Source organism: Larimichthys crocea, chromosome XI, assembly GCF_000972845.2.
Source record: "Larimichthys crocea isolate SSNF chromosome XI, L_crocea_2.0, whole genome shotgun sequence".
Classification (NCBI taxonomy): Eukaryota; Metazoa; Chordata; class Actinopteri; family Sciaenidae; genus Larimichthys; species Larimichthys crocea.
The window spans coordinates 6,535,037-6,557,282 of NC_040021.1; the positions used below are offsets into that span (position 1 = coordinate 6,535,037).

The following is a 22,246-nucleotide window of genomic DNA, read 5'->3' on the forward strand; positions in this document are numbered from 1 at the left end:
TATATACTGCCAATGATCAACACCCAGGCAGACGAAATATGTGCTGTCATAACTGTAAATAAGACAGTGATGCCTCCCCACAGGTATGTGAAACTCATTACAACTTCTGCTGAGACTCTGGCTGCGTTCAGGTACTGTGGGAATATCTGACAACATCTGTGAAGCCAATGCAGAAGTGCCAAAAACCGCAGTTCCTCAAACGTCCACTTGAGGCTGGTTACAGAACAAATGGATGTCCATAAATCCCCATGTTCAAATGTCCAACTTCGCAGCAGAAATAAACATGTTTACCACTGGCAGTATAAAGAATGGAGGCCGTGTGTGTGCCGTCACCCGTATGTTTCTGAAGAGCTTCCACCTCCCGGCTAATTTAAAAATCAGCAAAGTTGTGGATCTGGGAATTATAATTTTTAGTACTTTGGCTTTATTTCCCATCCACAGATGTTGCCACTTGGTCTAGCGCAGAGATGTCCAAATTACGGCCCGTGGTCAGATTTCATGCATCATTTTTATAATATATTATTTATGGCCTGTGAGGATTGTCAGATACTGTATGGCTGAAGATTTGCCTTTTTTGGTTGACATGATGAAGCATTTGAACCTTTAAGGACATAACTGCTGCTGTTATATATCTGTAGATTTGACACAAAATATTATTTTATGAATGATTTTGTTAAAGACAAGAGACAGAGTGATATATTTTAAACTTAAACGTTAACAGACTTTGCATTAGTGATTATATGTTAGAAATGAACATGAGGTTAAGATTTGTATCAAATTCATGCAAGTTTAACGTGTTTCCTACAATTTATTTGACTCCAGATGTGAAAGAAAGAAGAACTGGTTTTTAGATTTGTTCATGCCTGATTGTTTTAGATTTGGTTACATTGTCTTTTTTTTTTAAATGATAACTGTGACAATTAAAATGAAAAATAGTTGCAAAACATTTGTATTTTCTATTTTTAAAATCTTAGTATTGGCCCCCGGGCATCTTCACATTGTCAAATCTGGCCCTCTTTAAAAGGAGTTTGGACATCCCTGGTGTAGATGTTTCCCTGTTTCCATTAAGCTACGCTAACCATCTATCGCTTCATATTTTCAGACTTAAGACTTAACAACATATATCAAGATCAACCTCGTTGTTAAAATAAGTGAATGTGTGTTTTCCCACAGGACGTGAACGCCTCACAAATCGTCGAAGGCCAATGCGGGGGGCGGGGCCCTGTGACGTCAGGGGGTGGAAGAAAACAGCGGAGCAGGAATCAAAACAAGAGACGGACCCGCCTTCGTTTCTTTAAAGGTTACAGCAGCTTATTCTTTAAAACTGCTGCACACACACACACACACACAATACCTGTCGACCACGAGGAGAACCAAAAACAAACCAAGCAGCAACACAAAGAGAACAAACACTTGCAACAACACAAAACACTGGCGACCAACCATGGAGTCCACAGAAATGTCAGATGACAGCAGCCGCTGATAGAGGTCGAAAAATTAACACTCTTGACATCCGAATCCTGTAAAATGCCCAACCAGAAGAACAACAAGGGAAAGAAAAGCAAACGCACCAACAGCAGCGGAGATGAGCAGGAAAATGGAGCCTGCGCGGCCGCAACAGGAGGCGCGGCCGCGGCGGCGGCTGCACCCAGGAGCGAGCGCTCGAGTGGTAAGAGAGGAAACGGACACAGATGTACAAGTTCAGTGATGCTGTCTTCCTGCCAGGGGGAAACTCTTGGCTTGTCTCGTCTTTGTACGACCGTGACATTAATGTGCATGCACTGCAGAAATGGCACCGTGCTCCTTTCACTCGTTTTGCACAGCGGTGCCAAACTCCGGTTTGAAAATGCATCCATTTAAAGCTGACACGATTATCTGCATGTATACCAGGCTATGATGGTCGATCACGACTCGAGGCCTTGTGTCAAATGAGTGTTTGTTGTGTATGTGTGAACCAGCAGGTAGTTTGCGCTGAGCTGCATTGGATCTCTTGTCTGTGTCGTTGCTTTACGCACATTAAAAAAAAGGCCATTGTGGTTTGTTTTGGTACAAGACCAGAGCGAGAAAAAGTTTAAATATCACAAAGACAGGTGTTGCTTTGTTTGTTTTATGCAAGCCGAGTTTAAGAGTGGTTGCTGTGGTTTCACAAACAGTCTTTAATGTGGATTTGACGCGGATTATTCGTGCGTAATGCGCGATAAATCTTTAAATGGTCAGATTTATGAATGGAGTTTGGCGCAAGGAGCTTCACCTGGGCAAAACAAGGCATTACCCCTATGCATGTAATATTCCTCATGCGCAAACATATCCTCAGGAAGTCTTAATCACACAATGCAACACGTATTTGAACGTTATTACATCTGCGTTACTGATCCGTGGCTTGTTACATGTTGGTGTGTCAGTGAGGCTAACGTGCAAGGCCTCAGCTGTCTTTTCCTTTTCGCGCACCTTGTGCACACAGTTTTTTTTTTTTTTTTTTTTTTTTTTTGGTTGTGGCCTTCCTCAGGGGTAGTACTGACACCTCGCCGCTTGTCTGCGCACTCAAGTTCAACTTCGTCTCACACAGACTTTACAACGAGGGGCTTCCTGCGCCTCTGCAATGTGGTTTAAAAACAGACAGGAGGTCAGATCACATGCAGGTTATTGCACTAGTGCAATATATTCTGAGAAATAGTGTTAGATAGCAAAATAATAACTTTATTTCTTTGTTAGGACATTTATAATGTACACCTGTTATACCTACACTGCTTTAAAAGAGTAAAGCTTGCACCAGTCTTGCATTTATTTAATAAAACTATCACTTAAAGCCTGTTTTTTTTTTTTAAGTTAGTGGTCTTGACTTGATTTGGGAACCGGAGGGTGGTCGGTTCAAGTCCAGCATGGATCACACCGCTCCCAGGCTGCTGCTCCGTGGCTGCCCATCACTCCACCATCACACATCTATTAGCTCTTTGTGTGTGTGCTTGTGTTACGGGCCTATATGTGTAGAAATTCAAATTAATAATGCTTATCTTCTTCTTGTATATTAATCATTAAGTTGATCATCAGAAAACTGATCAGCTGATCTGGTGGTACCTGACCTCCTTGTCGTGGTACTTGGAAGAATTCCCTGGATAAATAAATATAAAACGTATAGTACTATCAAAATATGATGCTGGAATTAATATGTTGTTTTAATATCAGCCTGGTATGTTGTCGCTTTTATGCAGGTGGCGTGTAGCTCGTGTACATCCATGATTAGTTATGAGCTAAAATGTGTCTTCTCTGTTGACTCTTGTTTGGTGGATTGGGATGATTGAAGTCTGGAGAAACAAGACGTGTTGGCAATTTAACAATTTATTCATTGAGCAAACAGGAGCCTCAGTAGCGTTTGGAAGAACCATACACAGCCACAACAGCCTGGCACCTCCTCCTCATGCTGGTCACACACACACTGCTGTGGGATGGCGTCCCATTCTTTAACCAGCATTTGCAAGTCAGCCGTGCGTGGTCGTGTTGGTCACTCTAGCACGCCCAAGCTGGTCCCACAAGTGTTCAGTGGGGTTGAGGTCAGGTCCCCCCCGCCCCCCTGCGAGTTTGGTCGCAGACTGTGGAGATATGGGACTGCCACTGGTTGCAGAATTTGAGAGATTGAGATCGCCTCCAATGTTGACAAGCGTTGTTTTTCCAGTGAAGGAGGTGCCGCCCCAACGCCATCAACACAACAGTCACCAGCAAAGAAAAGCTGTGATCTGGCAAATTTTTCATGGGCACAGCTCACATACTCATTCCACAAATGCACGTTCCTTACAAATGTGGCACCATTTAAAAGGGAAATAATCAGACTTTCCCATGGTATAAGATTTATTGCCAGGAAGCATTGTTGCAACAAAGAAATAATCTACCAAACACACATTTCCAAACTTTTTGTGCATAGTTTAGAAGAAAGTCATGAAGTCGAGAGTGGTAGAGCTCCTTCGTCTGTTGCTGAAGGAGCTCATAAAGGAGGTATGAATAGATATGAATAAACCAGATATACTACACTATTTGAAACATATATAAATTGAGCATTGAGAGTGAAAGTATTAGACAAATATCAGTCCTGGTACAGGAGCAGCAGTCAGGGTTGGTCGTGCATATTTTGCAGACAGCAGTCCTGTTAGATTATGAGTTATGCAGCTGAAGGCCTGATGCTAGAAGCCATTAGACAGTAACAAGAAGAACAGTCTGTAAGCAGGGTGGCTGTTGTCCTTTAAGATGCTGCGTGCCATCTACAGACACCGTTGATGGAATATGTATCCCGTATGGCCGAGTGTCTGTCGCCTGTGATGTGCTGCGCCACTTCCACTGCTCTCTGTAGTGATTTCCGTCAACAAGCTCTTGACGGTGCACCTGTAGAAGTTTTGTGGGGATGCCGAACGTCCTCAGTCTGCTGACGGTGAACTGAATTATCTTTGAGTTTTGCGCTTCAGCAATCTGAATATGACACAACCTTTAAACTGACCAAAAATGAATCAATAAATGAATATGTATATTTGTGAGTAAAGCGTATTTTTAAGTCATCTTAGAGAATATCTTTGTAGATTTCTGGGTTTCTGTGTCTTCATTCAAGCTGAACTAGAACGCCTGTGCAGCACTGACAGGTCTAAAAATGCATGGGAAAGTATATTTTTCTCCTCTGTGTGGTGACGTTAGAGAGAAAAAAAGCACTTACAGTGTACCGGAAAAGGAGGAAACTTAACCCCTACACACACCCACGGTGTGTATTATCATGAGCTGCTTCTTGCAGAGGCCGTGTGCCCACATTTGCTTGATTCACACAGAGATTTGACAAAGCCTGAATGGAGCTGCTCACAGGCTAGTTGAGTTTCATAAATCGATGGCGAGGAGGCGGCAAGGACACTGAAATCTCTCTTTTTAACATTTCCACCTTGTGTCGATTGCTAATGTATCTTTAAGTGGAGAGACTGCTTTTAATGGCACCGTTTTCTGGTTAGGTCAGTGCGCATATGTTAGTGTTGAAGATATTAATCCACTATGTCACTGACAGATAAATAACAGATGGCAATCTTGATAGTTTTTAGCGCTGCGGTCTTCATATGTCTTGATTTGTTAAATCAGCAGTACAAAAACCAAAAATATTCACTTTACTCATATGTGACAAAGAAAAGCTGCACAGCCTCACATATGAGAAGCTGGAACTGGAACATTTTGTGGTGGTATTGCGGTAATCAACTGATTGTTTCAGCTCTTGTGACTTGATTACTGAAACCCTTTCAGATTATCCGAAATCTGGTGGCTTGCCTGGTCTTCAATCAACCCAAAAGGTCACGTTACCCCACTGCTCATTGAGGTACACTGGTTACCCGTAGCAGCCCGCATTAAATTCAAATCACTAATGCTGACTACAAAGTAGTCTCCGGTTCTGCACCCACCTACTTGAATGTCCTCATACAGACACGTTACCTCCTCCATTGAACAACGTCTGGCTCTGCCACTCGTACGCTCAGGACAATCCAAACTTTTCTCATCTGTTGGTGGAACGTCCTACCAGTTCCTAACAGATCATGGCCGTCCATCTCAACCTTCAGAAACCACCTGAAGACCTCCTTTCCAACACTACCAACAACTGGACATGCTAAATCTATCCCCCTTCTTTGCTGGTAGTACTTATTGCTGCACTAACGTGTCCTTGTCGTTGACGATCATTTCAGTTGTAAATCATTGATCAAACAAATCAAGCATAGCACAAAATCTGCCAAATATTCACCGGTTCCACCTTCTTAAATATTTGAGTTTTTGTTTGCTTTTCTGCGTCTCATATCAGTGTAAATTCAATATCGTTGAAGTCAAACATTTGATGGTTCCAGCTTCTTAAATGTGAGAATTTGCTGCATTTCTTTGTCTTGATTTTATAATAAATGCATTATTTTGGGGTTTTGTTCCTTTGAAGACATCACCTTGGACTCTCTGAGATCGTGAGCAATGATTTTCTGATGTTTAATAGACCAAACAATCAATCAAGATTAGTCACAGCCCTCAGTTGAATCCTTTGGGACATTTGGGTTTTGGACTGTTCCTGTTAGAAACTGCAAAATCTGATGCTACTTATAGAGAAATTAATGACAGAAGATCATTAGTTACTGACTTCAGTAGAATGCATGTAAGTGATGTGAATAGTCAGTTAATCACCCTCTTTTCTCCCCCACTCCTGTCTTTACCCAGAGGGCCAGTGTGCGACCCCTCTTGGCTGCAGCTTGGGCCGTCCCATCGACCTGGAGAAGGACGACTACCAGCGGGTTCTCTGCAACAACGAGCTCTGCCCTTACGGCAACTGGATGCATCTGCAGTGTTTCTACGAGTGGGAGAGCTCCATCCTCGTCCAGTTCAACTGCATCGGTCGAGCACGATCCTGGAACGAGAAGCAGTGCCGGCAGAACATGTGGACCAAGAAGGGCTACGATCTGGCCTTCAGGTTCTGCTCCTGCCGCTGCGGTCAGGGCCATCTAAAGAAAGACACCGACTGGTATCAGGTGAAGCGTATGCAGGATGAGCGCAAGAAGAAGCCGTCTGAGAGGAGCACGGGCAGGAATGGGGCCAGCGGAGGTGCTGCAGGGCCCGTGGACGGGCTTTTTGAGGAGGCCAAGAAAAGCAAGCTACCAGGAGGAGCTGTAGGAGGAGGTAAACTGTCCCACAGAGCCTCTAGTCAGGAGTTACCTCGGAGACAATCAGTGGACCGGCAGAACTCTTCAGAGAGAGGAGCAGCAGCAGGAGGACCCTTTTGTCTGGGACCTCCTCAGAAGTCTCCATGTGACTCACCGGGGCAGTCTCCCCCAGCTGGTTTCCCTTTCTCCCCCACTGCTGTCCTCGGATCAGGAGGCGGAGGAGCAGGTTTACGAGGTTCCCGTCCTCTGGGAGAGTTCCTCAAATCAGCCGTCCACATGGACCCGCAGAGGAAACACCTCCTGGTCGGGGGAGCTCTCGGTCGGGGAGGCGGCTGCTCGATGGGAGCCTCCGGCGGTGGAGCTCACCTCGACCCAGGGTCTGTTCTACCCCTGCCGCTGTCCTTCGCCCTCCCGCTCCACCACCGGCTCACCTCTAGCAGCGTGGGTGACGGCACCCACTCTCATCCAGTGCAGTTCCTGAGGAGGCTGGACCTCTCAGAGCTCCTCACCCACGTCCCTCGACACAAACTGAACACCTACCACGTCCGCATGGAGGACGATGCCCAGGCAGGCCAGGGAGAAGAGCTGCGCAGGTAGACTATAAAACATTTTTATCTGGCACAACTCAAAAATACAAAGTTATGTTGCTTTTGCTTTAAAATATGAGTTAACTGAACTTTAAATTGAATACTTAGTGAGTCTTGAATATGTAAACAAGCTTTGAATGTGAAAAAACAAGTTAGACAAACTATAAAATATTAAGTTTAATCTGACAAGCTCAGTTTGAAAGTCCGTTTTAACCATCAGAACTTGAAACAAAGGAGCTGTGACGGTTTCTCGTACACAAGAGTCAGTATAAAACATGCCAGGCTGAATTCTGTACTGACCTTCATCACGTTGTTTTCATTATTACGAAGAGGAACAACCATAACTTTAAGTTAAAGACACACAGCCGGTTTCCATCATGTCTGCTGTTTTTCCTCTGACTACAAAACAGTGGAGGTCTCTGGAGAGTTTTAACAATGCATGCTGGAAAGTCTGTTAATATCATCATGACGGTTGAACTTCTGTTAAAACATCATGATGATATTAGTGGTCTGACAATAAAATTCAAGTTGAACATATTTGTATTAAGTAAAATATATGTTTGGTTGAAACATTGTTTCTAATAAGTTGCCTTTGTTAACTGGTTTTACTGCAACTTATCCAGTATGTGTTAATATAACACGATTATTACACATTTGATGAATACACACCTGTGACCAGATAACTGCAATTTGAATATTAGTGATTTAATATATTAAAGATAGTTTACAATTGTGGCAAAGCAGCCATTTTATTCTTCTTTTCCACAAATATATTTTTTTTAAAAGACACGCCAAAGACAAAAAGTGACAGACGCTGAAGTTTTTCTGAATATCAGTCTTTGTTCAGCTACTAAATTACTTCATAAAAAAGGCAAATTTATTCGTACAGCACCTTCCAGCAGCAAAGAAATTCAAAGTGCTGTGTGTAATACATAAAAGGCATGGAGATGTGATCTAAAAGAAACTTTCAAACACATACAAACTGGATTTTAGAGGAAATATAAAACATCCATCTGTCTATTTCTTTCCGCTTATCCGGGGTCAGGTCGTGGTGGCAGCAGGTTGAACAGGGTGTTCATGATGTCCTTCTCCCCAGCAACTCATTCCAGCTCCTCCTTTGGGGATCCCGAGGTGTTCCTAGGCTAGATAGGCTATGTAGTCCCTCCAGCAGGTTCTGGGTCTGCCCCCGGGGTCTCCAAAGGAAGGCGTTCAGGAGGCATCCTAATCCAGATAACCACCTCCTGAGCTGGCTCCTCTCGATGCGAAGAAGCAGCGGCTCTACTTGGAGCTCCTCACCTTATCTCTAAGGCTGAAATACAAGATAAACCTGAGCTGTGTGAATGAATACATTCAGCTGTTTTCTGTGATGTGTGGAGCATAAAAACTAAAAGCTGCTTCTCCGTGTTTTGTTTTGACTCTGGGGACAGAAAACAGAGACCATTTGAGTGGTCTGGTTTATAATGGAGCAGCGGGTCATAAATTTGGTCTTAAAGTACTCAGTGCTTCATAAATCAACAGCAATATTTTAAACTGTGGACTTTGAATCAGCTGCAGCTGTCTGATCAACTGAAAAGACACAAGAGCTTCTATAATCATTAAACAGAAAAAGATTTTTATTCTGCTGCAACATCGCTTAACATCACTGTAAAGAATAGTGTGTTTGTCCTACATTTGTTTAGTTATAGTCAAAAGATTCTGCAATTATTTGGACTATACTTTTTATCTATGTGAAGTTCGTATCAGTGCCAGTAACCGTAATACAACCATAATATAATGTTTACAGCAGCCTTGATTAATTGTCTTTACTGATTGTGTCATAAACAATGTAAAATATGATAAACAGAGCTATGAATATTTCACAGTGACTCATTTTGGTCAACTTTATCAAATCAACAGTTAACATAAAAATCCTAGTTTAGGTAGTGACTAGCTTTTAGCAGCTAAAGAGACACTAAGACAACTAAAGGTAACTAAACAAATTAATGTTTCTCTGTTTCTTCATATATCTGCTGGATATGTAAATAGGCAACAGCCTCAGCTCCAGTTCTGGCACGACACTAGCTCGACTCCCCATCAGTATTCACCCACACCCTGAGCCTGTAAACCTCCTCTTCTTCTTCTTCTTCCCGGTGGTCCAAAACAATCCTGTGGTACGAACACTAACACTCCCCAGGTGCTCTGAGCTCAGTCTGGGCAGTCTGGCTAACAAACTGAGCTTAAGTTGGCTAACAGCAGCTACAGTTGTCAGTAGATTACTTCACTGTCCATCAGGAAACTCTGTAAATCACAGCGAGGGAAAACCAGAAAACCTTTTTTTCCATAAAATATGATCCAGTTTCACCAAAATCAGTGAAATAGTTGGTGATGTGTGACTTAGTGTTTGACTGTTCTGTTATTTTATGATGGAAAACTTGCACAATGTTGCTTTGAAGGTCATTTGAATGAATCCTTTCATGAAACATAAAACTCCAAAGAGATTTTTCACGCACATACGTAGACGGTGAGGTGACATTCATTGGCATTAGTGCGCTGCGGTCCATCATGTTAGAGGTACACAAGTTCTTAACCTCACCTTTAATATCACTAGTATCAGTCTGGAAAGTTGGCAGTCAACAGGAATCTGTCTAATAAAGAAGAAATCATATCACACACCAGAACCATTGTGGTGTTTCGAATATGCTGTCCATATTCTGAGTCTGTCCATGTCCATGTTGTCTGTCCAGGTTTATCCTGTCGGCCCTCAGTGCGAGCCAGAGAAACGTAGTCAACTGTGCGCTGTGCCACAGAGCGCTGCCTGTGTTTGAACAGTTTCCTTTGGTGGACGGGACTCTGTTTCTCAGCCCTTCACGCCACGACGAGATTGAGTATGACGTCCCCTGCCACCTTCAAGGTTAGACCTGGTTTCAAGATCCTGGCACGAGACCTGAGATTATATACTACTATATATGTCGTCTTATGTTATATGGAGTTAAGACAGCTCAAAATAATCCAAACATGTTGGCCATTTGAAAGAGTTGGAGCTGGTTAGAATAGCTCAGCATAAACACTGGAAGTGGGTGGAAAGAATTAGCCTGCATCATAAAAGTTGAGATTGCATAACGTGGTGTTTACATGCAGAATTATTTCCTAACATCAGCATGTTCGCAAGTTGTGTTAGGACACTGATGTTTAGCATTTAGCCTAAAAAAAAAAACATATTAAGTGGTTACATACACGCAGTTCTCAAAATAATTTTCACTAATTGTATATTCTGTCTGTGTTAGCTTTCTTTTCTGTGTAGCCAAATTACGACTGGTTAATCCATCCGTAAATCCATACCGTGTGTATATAGACATAAAAGGTTATGCTGGCTTCTGCACAGTCTAGTATGAATGTGAATTAGCTCAGTGGCTGCACAAAGCTTCTTTGATGTGCTGGCCCACAAGCTTTGATATGTATAGTCCTTGATACGCATCAGTATGAAAGGATTATTGATTAAATTTTTAATGCGTCTGTGTCAGGCAGAATATAAATATTGCAAGAGAAATGCTGTGTAGTTAAAAAAAAAGTGAGGTTTGTCAGTGTGGATGTTGCTTTGTTTATTTAATGGTAGTTAAAAGGACTATGTGTTAGATTCTGAAGCAATTTTACATATTAATTTTATGTTTTTATTGCCAAAGGGTGCAACATAACCTAAAAAGTAAGCTTTTCCATAAGTTCCTATAACAGCCTGTGGACGGATTTATACGTAAAGGACTCAGGACATATTTTCTGCAATACAGTGGTCCCTCGTTTATCGCGGGGGATGCGTTCTAAAAATAACCCGCAATAAACGAAATCCACAAAGTAAGGTTTACAATTATTATACATGTTTTAAGGCCGTAAAACCCCTAACCACACACTTGTATACACCTTTTTACACGCATTTCGTACAGTACTCCCTTAGCCAATTTAGGACGCAGAACACAATGCGCGTTCATACTGTACAGTACGCTGTAAAAAAAAAGATTAAAAATGACACAAAAAAAATCTGCGAATCAGTGAGTCCGCGAAAAGTGAACCGCGATATAGCGAGGGACGACTGTAATCCAAAGGATGTGACGAGCCAAGTCCAAAGTCAAAGCGAACATTACGGCAAAACTACTGAATGCTTCTCTCGCTGCTAACCTACAATCCATTTTCCAAACTTTAGAAGTGGAGTCTGCTAACAATTAAATGACGACACGTAGTCCAGCACAAAGTCCAAAGTCAGTTGTGATATTGTGGTTTTAACTAGATAACGTTAGCTTGCTTGCTAATGCAGATAAATGACTAGCTCGATAACGTAACGTAAATATTGTCTCGGGTGGATTACATTAAATTATTGTCCAGATTTCTGGGGCTGATCTGGCTGAGGTAAATTGCTCGCGTTAGCTGGCAAAGCCTGGTAGCATTGGATAGTGGTGTGGGTCTGGTTGCTTCGAAACACTTCCTCATCGGGGGTTTTGCAAACAACAAGCCAATGGTCTAAATAAAATATAGGAACATTGCACATACGTTATCCCTAATATGAATTTATCTCCCAGCATTCAGTGTTAACTTCAGCGTTCAGTCTCGTGTTTTTTAGTGGATGCCCAGGACGATGCTCGCACAGCTATGGAGCAAGAAGATGCTAAGCGCAGTTTACGTAACCCCCCAAAGGTGTCATTATTAACTAGGCTTTACTGAGTGTTACAGAACCTTTAACAGTTAAATCTTTTATCCCCTTTAAGAGGATTGAAGACTGATTTTGGCGTGGGGAAAATGGAAAACATGTGGGTTCCCACAAAACACATCAGAACACCATAATCATGACTCTCTTGTGACCAATTTTGGACTGCAGTGTTGCTAAATGCATTCATGTTTACTGTGACTTGGTGGTAAGCATTGTAGTTCCTCTATAACTTCAGTTTGATGAGGTTTACTCGCATAGTTTATTTGTTTTTTAGCTGTACAGAACTGGGGAAGTTTAATTTTGATACTTGGTCAGGGAGCTCTTTTAGGAATTGAAACCACTTCAGTTATAGACATCATGATTTATTTGTGGAGAAGTTTGCTGACTGTCCAGTACTTTGGTCAGTGATAATGAGTAAAGGAAGTAATCAGGAGTTTGTTGTTTTATTGATTTTCCTGACTGAGTGTTCTGGTTTGACAACAAACTGACTTGTTCTTTTGTTAATTATATGTCTTTATTCCTAACAGGCAGGTTAATGCACCTCTACGCCATCTGCGTGGACTGTTTAGAAGGCGTCCACAAGATTGTCTGCATCAAGTGCAAGTCACGCTGGGACGGGAGCTGGCACCAACTGGGCACCATGTACACCTACGATATACTGGCTGCTTCACCATGTTGCCAGGTAGAAACGCTGATTAACAACAATATAAGATAATAGAATATATATATATATATATATCATATATATTAATATATATATATATATATAATTATAGTATATATATATATATATATATATATCTCAGCACGATGTGATTAACTTAAGCTGCAAACCACACCACAGCCGTGCTGATATTCAGCACTCCCTCTCATGCAATATTGCTTTTATACAACAGTTCAAGCAGCATTTATTAGGTTACCATAATAAATGACAACAATTTATGATTTGTTTGTTTGTTTAATCATTTATTTGGCTCCACCCCACACAGTTTATCAAACACTGTGAGCTGCAGCTGAAAGCTCAGATAAAGCGAGTGAGTTGAGAGTGTTTTGTCTTGTTCGGCTTCAGTTCAGCATCCTGTTAACTGACCTGCGTCTCCTGTGTGTCCTCAGGCTCGACTCAACTGTAAACACTGCGGGAAGCCGGTGGTGGACGTTCGAGTCGGGATGCAGTATTTCTCCGAGTACAGCAACGTCCAGCAGTGCCCTCACTGTGGCAACCTGGACTATCACTTTGTTAAACCTTTCTCCTCCTATAAAGTACTCGAGGCTTATTGACAAATGCTGTTCTTGCATGCTAGTTAAGCTGCTTTTGTTCCTTTTTTTTTTTTTCTAACACAATCTAGAAAAGATTTTATTTTTTTGGGCCTTAAGGTGTTTTTGTTTTTGAGTTCTCTTTTTATGTATAGGAAAAGTATGACTCTAGTTTAAAAACACACACACAAAAAAAAAAAAAGTTCCAAGACAGTATCTCTACTGTTGAGAGAAAGGTGTTGATAAAAGTGTGGAACTGACCCTTCAAGTCAAGCAAACACATTTATCTGTGACAAGTGAATGTATATCTGTACGCCAAAATTTGCTTTTATTTTTGTTTTTTACCAAAAACATAAAGATAAATCTCAAATAAAGCAGAGAAAGATACACACTGGTGTTGGTTTGATATCTTCATGTCATCAAGTGGTTCACACACCTTCAGCTGATCATCCTTTACCTGAAAAAGTTCCTGTGAATTGTCAGAGTCAAAAAAGCGTTGTATTCCCTTCCCATTCCATTTCCCCCCTGAAAACAACTTATTCACGTGGTACAACACTATATTTTCACTCTATACTCCATAATTTTCTCCATAAAATCAGTGAAATAGTTGTAGTGGTGTGTGATTTAGTGCCCTAAAAGTGTTACGTACTTCTCGTGGATGATCGTACCCGGATCACGAAGTTACATAGTGTGAGAACAGATGTGCAGTTCGCAGAGTGAATTCACCTGATTATAAGTCATTGTATTGTTATTTTATGGTAGAAAAGTTACATAATGTTGCTTTAATTCATCACCTATTTGTATTTTGAAGCTAAGGAGCATTTTGGGGACAAACAGTGGAGAGATGATAAGAAACGAGGGAGAGAAAAATGCAACCAACTTGATGCAGGAACGTTGTAGCTCTTGGTCGCTGCCTTACTTTCACTGCCACTGTGTTACCGAAAGACTGGATTTTATTTGACAAGAACGTGTCACGATTCACAACATCCCTCCTTGGTTGTTCCTGCTCTTCCTTTCTTCCATTTTTTCCACTGTTAAAAGGATTTCTTTTTTACTTTTTCCTGATCTGAATTGAGTGTCTGAGAATAGAGGGTGTTGTATGTCGTACAGATTGAGGCAAATTCATGATTTTATATCCACATTTATGGTGAAAATGACTTGACAGGTCCCATTTAAAAAAAAAAACACCTGTGTTGCCCCATAGCTTAGGCGTCAGGACAACATGCTGTTATTTAGCTGATGACATTATCCAGTACAGGTGTATTACAACTGAAAATGGCGTCGAAACATTTATTCATTCACCAAAAAAATAAGATCTTCATTCAACACATACACGAGAATGTTCTGGTACCACCGCAGCTCTGCCACCTTCCAAGGACTAACGGCCCCTTTAGCTGGACGCATCATAATTACACATCGAACTTACACCAAACTCTGACACTCTTTGTGAAAAATGTTTATTTCCATCTGATCACTGCTGTAAAGTCTCTTCTGTTGTGTCAGTGTTGCTGACAGTTTTGCTCGGAGTTGCGTTGTCAGTCTGCGATGTCGCCGTCTCTTTTTTCCCCTTTTGTGACAGTTCCTTCGCTGAAGGCGGTCGGAGGACGCACATGGCTGCTCGACCGTCACGTACGACTTTTGGCTTTGAAACGAATCCAACCATCACCCCCATTTGTTGCACCATCTCCTCCAGAGTCGTGTCCTGTGGAAAACGGAAGAACGAACAAACAAATGTTGAAGATTTGTTGCGTCTCTGTGCTAGGACAGAGGACTGTAAAGTGGGAAGACGCCAACAGTTTCAGGAGAGTTATCAAAAGGAGATCATTTTAAAAAAAGATTCAAAGTTTAGAGATTCATTAGTTTTGATGAATTTCCCAGAGTCGGGCACTAAAGAACCAACCTTTTTAATGTCTTTATTGTAGTCTGAAGTGATGTCAAATAGCATTATTAGGCTATCTTGGCTCAATTATTGAGTGTTCATATGATCAAATAACGTAATCATGATCCCATAGGTATCCAGGAATTGAGCTAAAACTAACTTAAGAAAAGTAAAGGTGGGTGAGAGGATGGATCTTTCCAAGCTTTGTCTGTGTGGAGGCCCACTGAAAACAATCAAGAGAAGGTGATGACACAGAAAGAGTTTTAACTGAAGATGGTGGCATTCTTTTTACTTACAGTTACAAACCTCACTCACTGAATGTGACGTAAAAATTTACATGTTACAAAGCATAAAAAAGTTACCTAAAACTATTTAAATGGGAGATTGATTCCATATTCAAGCCTGTCTGATACTGATTCGGAAGTTATAACCATATAGAGGATGAGATTTGTTGTTTTTAATACAAACAAGTATTTGTAACAGTCCCTAAAAAATTAATTTGGCGACTTAAGTTGTTTTGGCAGATGGATTTAAATCTGCGATGCAAAAGTTGAATTTGGGAATGCACACAGAATATTTTGGATCTGTTTGAGGTGTTAATAAAAAATGTTAAAAAAGGTCATACTTAGATATTCTGTCTATTTTTGAAGGTCAAGAAATCAAATCCAGACATATTGGATAGCATCATTTCTTGTGAGTGTTAGTTGCACTGTCTAATAAGGGAACAACATGTGAGTGTTCTTCCTCACCAGGTTGGCTGCTGTCTGCCCTCGTCCTGATTTCAGAGTCATCCGAATGTGGTGCTTCTTCTCCAGCCAGCTCTCCACTTGTTTCAGCTTGGTGGTGAGGTCGTGAGCTGCGATGCCAGTTGTAAACGTGAGCTCTTTCACCTGCACGGGGGCTGCAAATATGAATACGATGAGTACAATTTCATATGCTGTGTTTCACGTACAGTGTGCACAACTGGTTGCTCTAAGATCTGTTGGATGTTACTGAGATGGAACTAGTCGCAAGGTCCTTTACAAAGTAATGGGGTACACAAGACTGAAGACTGCAAACAAACAGGATGCGTTGCTGCCGTGAAAACGCGGGTTTTTCCACTCATTTCAGTGCGTTTTGGCTGCGGCAGTGTGGACTGCAGAGGTGTCCACACAAAAATGTGGCAGAGAAGTCGAGTAGGATCCAACTTTTGAAAAAATCGCAGTGCAACATCACGCTGTGGCCACCAATCAGACAATCAGATCAGTCAAACCTCCACAGTCGCCTGAAATATGTCTGAAACTAACTGAATCTAAACTCTGATACTTTACTTGTTGTGCTCTGACTTTGTTTGTTTCATGAAGCAGCTTCTAAATCGGAGTCTGACTCGTAATTTAAGCTGCAAAGTAGTGAAACGAAGGTTTGTGTTTGTTCAAAAATAAAATTAATCCTCAGGAATACAACTGAACTGAAATACATACGTGGTCTGGCTTTCAGTTTCTCCCGTAGTTTCAGCTGCTCTTCATGGACTTGTTTGCCGCTCATCAGCCTGTAGACTGGAGGATCTTTGTGTTCACTGAGCACCACCAGTTTGAGACCCTCCTTGTCCATGATTTGAATCACTTGTGCGCGGTGCATGACGCCCAGGTTCTCGCCCGTGTCGCTTATCACCTGTATCAGACGGTGCGGGATCTTGCGGCCGACAGTACTGATCGTGGCGTGAGCTCGGGGATCCTGCTTCTTCTTCTTCTGTGGAGTCGCCTCTGTGTCGCTTTCAGCAGTGGAGAACGGAGACCACCTCCAGGAGGAAGCGATGATGTTGGCTCTTTCGCTGCATACGGTAAATCTCGATGACGGTGTCCGGCAGCCAGGGCTGCCGCCACACACAGCTCTCACTGTGCGGCTTAGCAGCCACCTCACACAACCTGCAGACATGTCCTGGATACAAAGAGAGAGGAGCTGAGCTGCCAGATCTGTTATATCAAACTCAATATTTCAGGAGATTGTGAATGAGATGCATTTTATATTTTACTGAGAGCTTGTTTTAAAATGAAGTAATTTAAACATGAAATCATCTAACCACACTTTGAATGAAATCAAACTGAAGAAGTAGCTGGCATGTTACCTAAAATATCTTGTTTCAATATCAGCCTGATACGTCATTCACGTAGCGCACGCATACATCCATGACTGCAATCGCGGCTCCAGACAGGAAATACATCCATCCATCTTCTGCAACCGCTTATTCTGATCAGGGTCACCATGGGGCTGGAGCCTATCCCAGCTGACTTAGGGCAAGAGGCGGTGTACACCCTGGACAAGTCACCACGTGTGGATCAGGACCAACACTCGCTCTGGTTCTTGAACTGGTGTGTTCAACATTACAACAGGAATAAACCTGCTTCCTGCTTAAACTGTCGGATCAGCCTACGCTGAAAGGAGCTGCTGGACTTTAATGCAGTCAATGTCAAAACAGTGCTACTTGGAGAGTTGAATATTTGATTGTATGTCTGGAGTTTGCATGTTCTCCAGGTGTCTGTGTGGGTTTAACAGGTTAATTGGTGCCTCTGAATTGTCCGTAGGTGTGAATGTGAGCATGAATGGTTGGTTGTCTCCATGTGTCAGCACTGTGATGAACTGCAGACTTGTCCAGGGTGTAACCCGCCTATCTCTCTCCTTAAGTCTGCTGGAAAAGGCTCCACTAACCCTGATGAGGACAAGCGGTTACAGATGTTGTAGTCCATGCAAAAACTCTTTCGTCCCCCCGGCCATAAGACAATGACATGACAATCTCATTCTGTCAACGTCACTTTTGACTCTGTCTGCACTACCTCTGTTTTATGTTGTGACCCAGATTCATTGTCTACAGCCTAATTTAATTCTATTTGTAGTTTTATTTCTTATTTCTATCAACAACTTTTTACTTTTTATATAGTTTTCTATTTGTAACGATCTTAGCAAAGGTTTAATTTAAATGTAGATTTATCTTATAGGTAAACTGTAATATATATTTACTGTGTTATAGGTTAACTTTAATGTATATAATATATATTTACTGTGTTATAGGTTAACTTTAATGTATATTTACTGTTTTTATAGGTTAACTTTAATGTATCTTCACTGTGTTATAGGTTAACTTTAATGTATATTTACTGTGTTTATAGGTTAACTTTAATGTATATTTACTGTGTTTATAGGTTAACTTTAATGTATATTTACTGTGTTTATAGGTTAACTTTAATGTATGTTTACTGTGTTTATAGGTTAACTTTAATGTATGTTCACTGTGTTTATAGGTTAACTTTAATTTATGTTCACTGTGTTTATAGGTTAACTTTAATTTATGTTCACTGTGTTTATAGGTTAACTTTAATTTATGTTCACTGTGTTTATAGGTTAACTTTAATTTATGTTCACTGTGTTTATAGGTTAACTTTAATTTATGTTCACTGTGTTTATAGGTTAACTTTAATTTATGTTCACTGTGTTTATAGGTTAACTTTAATTTATGTTCACTGTGTTTATAGGTTAACTTTAATTTATGTTTACTGTGTTTATAGGTTAACTTTAATTTATGTTTACTGTGTTTATAGGTTAACTTTAATTTATGTTTACTGTGTTTATAGGTTAACTTTAATTTATGTTTACTGTGTTTATAGGTTAACTTTAATTTATGTTTACTGGGTTTATAGGTTAACGTTAATGTATGTTCACTGTGTTTCATGCTGCTGGATGATTGAATTTCCCTCGGGATCAACAAACAATGTTTTGTATCATGACTGTCATCTGCCAGAACCAGTACAAATATATTTACAATCAAGGTATTAATATAGCTCCTGACTGACGCTGCATTGGCCTTTGTAGGTATTATGTCAGATAAACCTATGTTATATGTTAATAATCAATCAGTCAGTCATTTATTTATTTATTTAATTTTTCAGGTTAGACACACCTGATATCACAAAAATATGCATAAAAATTTAATTTAATTTCTGCTTCATGACCAGAATCTTGTTTTAAACTTGAATTTGTCTAAGCCTCTATTATAAAATCGTCCAATTAAACCACCCTATAAGTCACCACACACATCACAAACAGGGACTTATTCTATCACATAACTCTTTTAAAGTTTTACACTTTTATTTGTGCTTCAGTGAGGCTCCTTCACGTGTTATTCTGTAACAGCCTGTGAAAAATCTAACATTTACTATAAAGTCCATGAGTACTGTTATCCCGAACTGACCGACAGACATGAGTAACTCATAAAACGCTTTGCAGTGCATGCATGCTGCAAAATGAACATGTCAACATTAAATTGTGAGAGTTTAGACTTGGAGTCTGGAGATGACCGACAGAGCTGCTCACAGTTTAATGTCGGGCTGACATTGTGGAGACATTAATGCACATGCAAATGATCAGATCTGAGCTACAAACGCTGATCTCGTCTGTAAACAAACCCCCCGATCCTGTCTTATGTTGCAGCTGCAGCTGTGTACTCACTGTAGATCAATGTCGTTAACTCATGCTCTCTGCTGCAGGGTGACTGTTATGTCTTCTTCCTCCATCTATGCTGCTTCTTCTTCCTTTTTTTAGGGCAGTTTGCATCCTTTGAGTTGCATTACTGCCCTCTATTGACTTTACTCGTCCAAACTAGTGATGGGAAGTTCGTTTTTTGGGGGGGAGTCGGATCATTTGACTCACCGAGAAGACTCGGCTCTTTCGGCTCCCAAACAGCTCTTCATTTTACCACTTATACAGTAGTTGAATAGGGCTATTTATTATATGCCAACACTACCTCTTTAGGATTAAACATGAAACATTCAGCATGATCAAGAAATGATTATCTCATGACACACCTGTTCATTGTAAACCATTCCAGGTGATGAAGATGATGATGAGTGTGCAATGTTGTCACCAAAGACAAAGGAGGCTACTTTGAACAGTTTTAGTTTGTTTGAACACTGTTTTTTATTACCACATAATTCCATATGTGTTCCTTAATGTCTTCAGTGTTCACCTATAATATAGAAAATAATAATAAAATGAAAAAAAAGAAGAAAAACCACTGAATGAGAAGCTGTGTCTTTAAATAAGTGTGTGCATATCACACTGTATTATTCTATTATGAGCATGTTTTTTTGTGCATGAAGTGTTGTATTATTCTATTATGAGCATGTTTTTTTGTGCATGAAGTGTTAGGATCTATATGATTATTCTAATGTCTAGAAATATTATGTTAGGATTATGACATTTTTGTTTAACATGTTTTCTGTTTTGATGATGGTATTTCAGGCAAAGAGACATTAAGAAATAAATGCTGTGTCTTTAAATAATAAGGTTGTTTACACAAGTACACATCACAACCACCATTTATTCCATGGCTTTCACTTCATGGTCATCCCACCGTGATGTTATTTTCATAGAAGAGCATAACGTGTCATGACGTATCAGGAACTGTGAATTTGCAAAACAAAATTGGTGCAGCAGGCAGCTATGCAAAATATTGATCTGACCAAAAGGTTCTGTAGCTCTTGTTTAGTGCTGCCACTTCACTTCAGCCAGAGAAGAGGAAGAATTAAAACGTGGAAGAGTTTTGACTGAAAAAGTACTTTGGAACAATATTTGCTATTCATCTACTGGATCATACATCTTGAACTTGAGACTTTATGCCATCGGCAGAGCATGAAGTGGATTACTTGGCTTTTGTTTGTGGCGATTCTGGGGATTGGGATTGAGATGAGTAAGTAGACATGATTTCCATGTACTAAATCCTGACAGGAACCTAGTATAGTAACTTCTTTTATTTAAAGATATGTTATTGGTATTTTCTTCTTTTTATTTATTAGAGTGTGGGAAAAACAAAAACAAAAACAAAGATAACGATTCTCTACCAGGTGAGCTACCAAGGTGCTGCTATTATAGTAAAGTGTGTGCATATCGCACTGTATTATTCTATTATGAGCATGTTTTTTTGTGCATGAAGTGTTAAGATCTATATGGTTATTGTAATGTCTAGAAATATTATGTTAGGATTATGACATTTTTGTTTAACATGTTTTCTGTTTTGATGATGGTATTTCAGGCAAAGAGACATTAAGAAATGAATGTTTCGCTAAGGGACAGGCAAGTTTTGTTGTTATTGACATGTTCACCGGCGTCATCAAGAGAAATTTCGGTCAGGGTGAGTCTCCAATTATAAGAAACATTTACAGTAGTTGTTGATTTTTTTTACAAGCTATAGGAAATGGGGCTGTGGCCATTCAGAAAGGCAAAAACTTTTTACCTAGGATGTGCTTCGATGACACTACTAGTTTGCTTGCAAAACACTGATAACCTGTCTCTCTCTCAGTGGATGCTGGGATAGCTACCAGTTTAGACCAAATGACCAGATCATATTCCTTTTGCATCAATTGAACTGCTGTAAATTATTCTGATTTTATCATTTGTTTTTGCATTTTGTTTGTAAGTCATCCTGCTTTTGTGTAACTGATGTAAAATAACGTGTAAAAGTATGTAAGAGATGTACCGTATGAGTTTTACTGCTTGACATACAAAGGTGGCATATTTCTTTATCTCTCAGGCAAAAAAATTTGCGCAGTTTTTGTGAAAAATTGTTCATCATCAAGTGAAAACATGACGAAAGAGTGGCCTGAAATGGATTGTGATGGCCGACTGAAAATTTCAAAATGGCATGTTCAAAGGGAATTGCTTCTGCATGTCCTACGTGGGAGGCGGTGCAACAACACAGTAGCTGACCTCAAATTGAAAAGTGATGTTACACACGCACACACACACACACACACACACATATATATATACATACATACATACATACATACATACATACATACATTAAATTAAATATGCAAATATTTATATGATTAAATATACATTTTTATACAAACATAAAAGTTGATTATTTGTTTATGTTAATATAAATTTCTCTTATAATCCAAATTCAGAGTGTGACTCTCAGGCACAAGACCCAGGTAAGCCCATCATCCGACTGTGTTGGTCATTCTTCTCTCTTTTTCTTCCCTTTTAAAGTTCAAGATGTAAAAATTAAATGATAAAACAGAGCTAATTTAAATTTAATTACATCTGGAAATGTGTATCTTTTACATTTTAGTTAAATAATTTGGAACTATTTAGATCCAAAGTGGAAAGTTTCCAATGTGATATGCCTTAATAGCATTGGCACACCTATATTTCTCCTCTTTATATTTCTTCT

The 22,246-nt window shown here is 40.2% G+C and overlaps 2 protein-coding genes across 4 annotated transcripts; one reads left to right on the top strand and one right to left on the bottom strand.

Annotated features, from left to right (window-relative positions):
- Positions 1-1,105: 1,105 nt before the first annotated feature.
- On the top strand, positions 1,106-14,342 carry heca (hdc homolog, cell cycle regulator). Of its 3 annotated transcripts, XM_010739364.3 has the most exons (5): positions 1,126-1,669; positions 6,205-7,237; positions 9,955-10,121; positions 12,431-12,585; positions 13,017-14,342. In XM_010739364.3, exons 1-5 carry the CDS (start codon positions 1,528-1,530, stop codon positions 13,179-13,181), a joined length of 1,662 nt encoding a protein of 553 aa, XP_010737666.1. In that variant the 5' UTR covers positions 1,126-1,527; the 3' UTR covers positions 13,182-14,342. The 3 variants fall into 3 exon arrangements, with proteins under 3 accessions (XP_027140116.1, XP_027140115.1, XP_010737666.1); XM_027284315.1 differs by lacking the exons at positions 9,955-10,121; positions 12,431-12,585; positions 13,017-14,342 and adding exons at positions 8,277-8,567; positions 9,257-9,274 and having other exon boundaries at positions 1,106-1,669; XM_027284314.1 differs by lacking the exons at positions 9,955-10,121; positions 12,431-12,585; positions 13,017-14,342 and adding an exon at positions 8,277-9,377 and having other exon boundaries at positions 1,106-1,669.
- On the bottom strand, positions 13,223-19,627 carry mtif3 (mitochondrial translational initiation factor 3). Its single transcript, XM_019274744.2, has 4 exons — positions 19,516-19,627; positions 16,497-16,953; positions 15,786-15,937; positions 13,223-14,859 (listed from the first exon to the last, which is right to left on the bottom strand). Exons 2-4 carry the CDS (start codon positions 16,948-16,950, stop codon positions 14,629-14,631), a joined length of 837 nt encoding a protein of 278 aa, XP_019130289.2. The 5' UTR covers positions 16,951-16,953; positions 19,516-19,627; the 3' UTR covers positions 13,223-14,628.
- Positions 19,628-22,246: the final 2,619 nt, after the last annotated feature.

What these genes read in the sequence shown, in the direction of transcription:
- mtif3 (XM_019274744.2), bottom strand. Translation starts at nt 16,950, where the DNA reads ATGTCTGCAGGTTGTGTGAGGTGGCTGCTAAGCCGCACAGTGAGAGCT. An exon ending in GAAACTGAAAGCCAGACCAC is followed by an intron (nt 15,938 to 16,496) that starts GTATGTATTTCA and finishes TCATATTTGCAG; the next exon opens with CCCCCGTGCAGGTGAAAGAG. An exon ending in GGCAGACAGCAGCCAACCTG is followed by an intron (nt 14,860 to 15,785) that starts GTGAGGAAGAAC and finishes CGTTTTCCACAG; the next exon opens with GACACGACTCTGGAGGAGAT.
- heca (XM_010739364.3), top strand. Translation starts at nt 1,528, where the DNA reads ATGCCCAACCAGAAGAACAACAAGGGAAAGAAAAGCAAACGCACCAAC. An exon ending in CAGGGAGAAGAGCTGCGCAG is followed by an intron (nt 7,238 to 9,954) that starts GTAGACTATAAA and finishes TTGTCTGTCCAG; the next exon opens with GTTTATCCTGTCGGCCCTCA. An exon ending in CGTCCCCTGCCACCTTCAAG is followed by an intron (nt 10,122 to 12,430) that starts GTTAGACCTGGT and finishes TATTCCTAACAG; the next exon opens with GCAGGTTAATGCACCTCTAC.